General features: G+C 44.5%; 1 protein-coding gene across 1 annotated transcript; it reads left to right on the top strand.

Annotated features, from left to right (window-relative positions):
- Positions 1-209: 209 nt before the first annotated feature.
- Positions 210-2,297, top strand: LOC127857235 (uncharacterized). The gene is made up of 2 exons (XM_052393651.1): positions 210-226; positions 1,328-2,297. Exons 1-2 carry the CDS (start codon positions 210-212, stop codon positions 2,295-2,297), a joined length of 987 nt encoding a protein of 328 aa, XP_052249611.1.
- The last annotated feature ends 414 nt before the right edge of the window (positions 2,298-2,711 follow it).

Raw genomic sequence — 2,711 nt, 5'->3', positions numbered from 1 at the left:
GATTGTTACAACCTGTTTGAGCACCTTTAATTGTGATAAACAGTGTGATGCGTATACCTGAGAGTAAATATACTTAGATTGCTTCAATTCGTGACGATAGTAATTCTCTATTTAGTGTTATTTCTCTTTCAACTGTTGCAATCTTACATTAAAATGATAAACTCATGTAAAATGTATGTTTATAGTCTAACTTTTTACCAATTCAGTCGATGCATAATCGAAAAATGTAAGTATTGCACGAGAAGTGCGATTTAGTGCATTTTCAAAATTGTTCACATCTATTGTCCTTACCTTAAACATTTAAACACACGGGTGTGACAATGCTTCCTGGTGTGGCAAATGAACAAAATGTGCATCATTAAAGCCTTTTGTGCCAGTTGTCTATGGTTAGGTTGACCATAAACTGAACGAGCTGTAGAATCAGTGACGTTGTACTTGCTTATTTACTTGGTAACTATATTAATACACAAGCAAAGTTCGTATGACATTCCGTCAGACGACAATAAACGGCATTCAATTTATACATATTTTGTGAAGCGTCCGTGACATTTAACAGAAATACGATTGAACCCATTGTTATTAATTGTTTCTACAGTACTCATTTTACAGTGATAAGCACTCAAAGTGTTTACCGTTTTACTTTCGCATTCCGTCTTCCTGGTTTAAACAGTAGAAGACACGCATCATTAAAAAAAACGGGCTCAAAATAATGTGAAATTACGCTATAAAGTTATGATTAATGCAAACGTTCCCAAAAATGTACATTTAAACTGTGAACTAATTGAATGAAAGTATTCAATGTATTTGTCTCGGTAGATAATACATATTTTTTAATTCGTGAACACCTTGATCATAAAACATATGTTGTGTTCAATTGTGTCTGAAACATTTGCTGTACAGAAACAAAAACATATCAATTAAATAGTTGTAATTCTGTTTAACATAGAAACTACATTTTTCTAATGAGTGCGTATTATTATTATATACTTAAACCATATTGCAAAAGCACACCTACATTTTGTATAATACTTTGGTTATATAAAATTATATGTATGATGCGTTATGAAATGATTTCAAAGCAAAAAATGTTGCTTTTGGGGAGTCTTCTCTAAATCTTTAAACATGACAGAACTGAGCGTGTACACATTTATGTCGAAATACTATCGAAAACACTATGCGCTATGCGTTGTTTGTTTTTACTGATTATTGTAGTCTTATGCATATTTCTTTGCTTGGTGTCATACAATCATTGTTCGGCTTGTAACGACGTCTAAAGACATTTACATAACATATACTTCATTCACCCGAAACACACCCCGCAACACAGCCCGCAACACAGCCCGCAATACACCCCGCAACACACCCCGCAACACACCCCGCAACACACCCCGCAACACACCCCGCAACACACCCCGCAACACACCCCCGCAACACACCCCGCAACACACCCCGCAACACACCCGCAACACACCCCGCAACACACCCCGCAACACAACCGCAACACAACCCGCAACACACCCCGCAACACACCCCGCAACACACCCCGCAACACACCCCGCAACACACCCCGCAACACACCCCGCAACACACTCGCAACACACCCCGCAACACACCCCGCAACACACCCCGCAACACACCCCGCAACACACTCCGCAACACACCCCGCAACACAACCCGCAACACACCCCGCAACACAACCCGCAACACACCCCGCAACACAACCCGCAACACACCCCGCAACACACCCGCAACACACCCCGCAACACACCCCGCAACACAACCCGCAACTCACCCCGCAACACACCCGCAACACCACCCCGCAACACAACCCGCAACACACCCCGCAACACACCCGCAACACACCCCGCAACACAACCCGCAACACACCCCGCAACACACCCCGCAACACACCCCGCAACACACCCCGCAACACACCCCGCAACACACCCCGCAACACAACCCGCAACACACCCCGCAACACAACCCGCAACACACACCGCAACACACCCCGCAACACACCCCGCAACACAACCCGCAACACACCCCGCAACACACCCCGCAACACACCCCGCAACACACCCCGCAACACACCCCGCAACACACCCCGCAACACACTCCGCAACACACCCCGCAACACACCCCGCAACACACCCCGCAACACACCCCGCAACACACTCCGCAACACACCCCGCAACACACCCCGCAACACACCCTGCAACACACCCCGCAACACACCCCGCATCACACCCCGCAACACACCCCGCAACACACCCCGCCTTCTGCAAGCAATATCATGAATTATTTTGATAAGAAAGTATTTTTGGGCCATTTCCTTCTGCAATTCGCCCCATAGGAAACATAATATACGTTTATCAAAAAAAGAAGTCCGTTTCTGCAACTAACCACTCTGCATCCAGATTCTGAATTCGCAAACAAAATAACATCCCTTTGGACAAGACTTTTATGTTGACTTTTTTACCTCGGGCCCTGGTTGACATTGACCATTAGTATCCAATTGCTCAAAAACTGATACTGAATGGCTTTACTTTATACTTTGACACACACGGAGGCCTGTGTACTTCAGCAAGAACGATCCAGAAGCCTTACTGTACTAACACAAAATTACTGCAATATTTGTCTTTATCAAATTTATTTCAAGTTTTGAACTGGGTTGACTTTTTTACCTTGACCCCTGGTGACACTGACCTTTA

The sequence above is a fragment of the Dreissena polymorpha genome, chromosome 14 (genome assembly GCF_020536995.1).
Source record: "Dreissena polymorpha isolate Duluth1 chromosome 14, UMN_Dpol_1.0, whole genome shotgun sequence".
NCBI classification, from domain to species: Eukaryota; Metazoa; Mollusca; class Bivalvia; order Myida; family Dreissenidae; genus Dreissena; species Dreissena polymorpha.
Note: the sequence above shows the minus strand (reverse complement) of the source record. Positions and strands in the feature narration are given on the sequence as shown.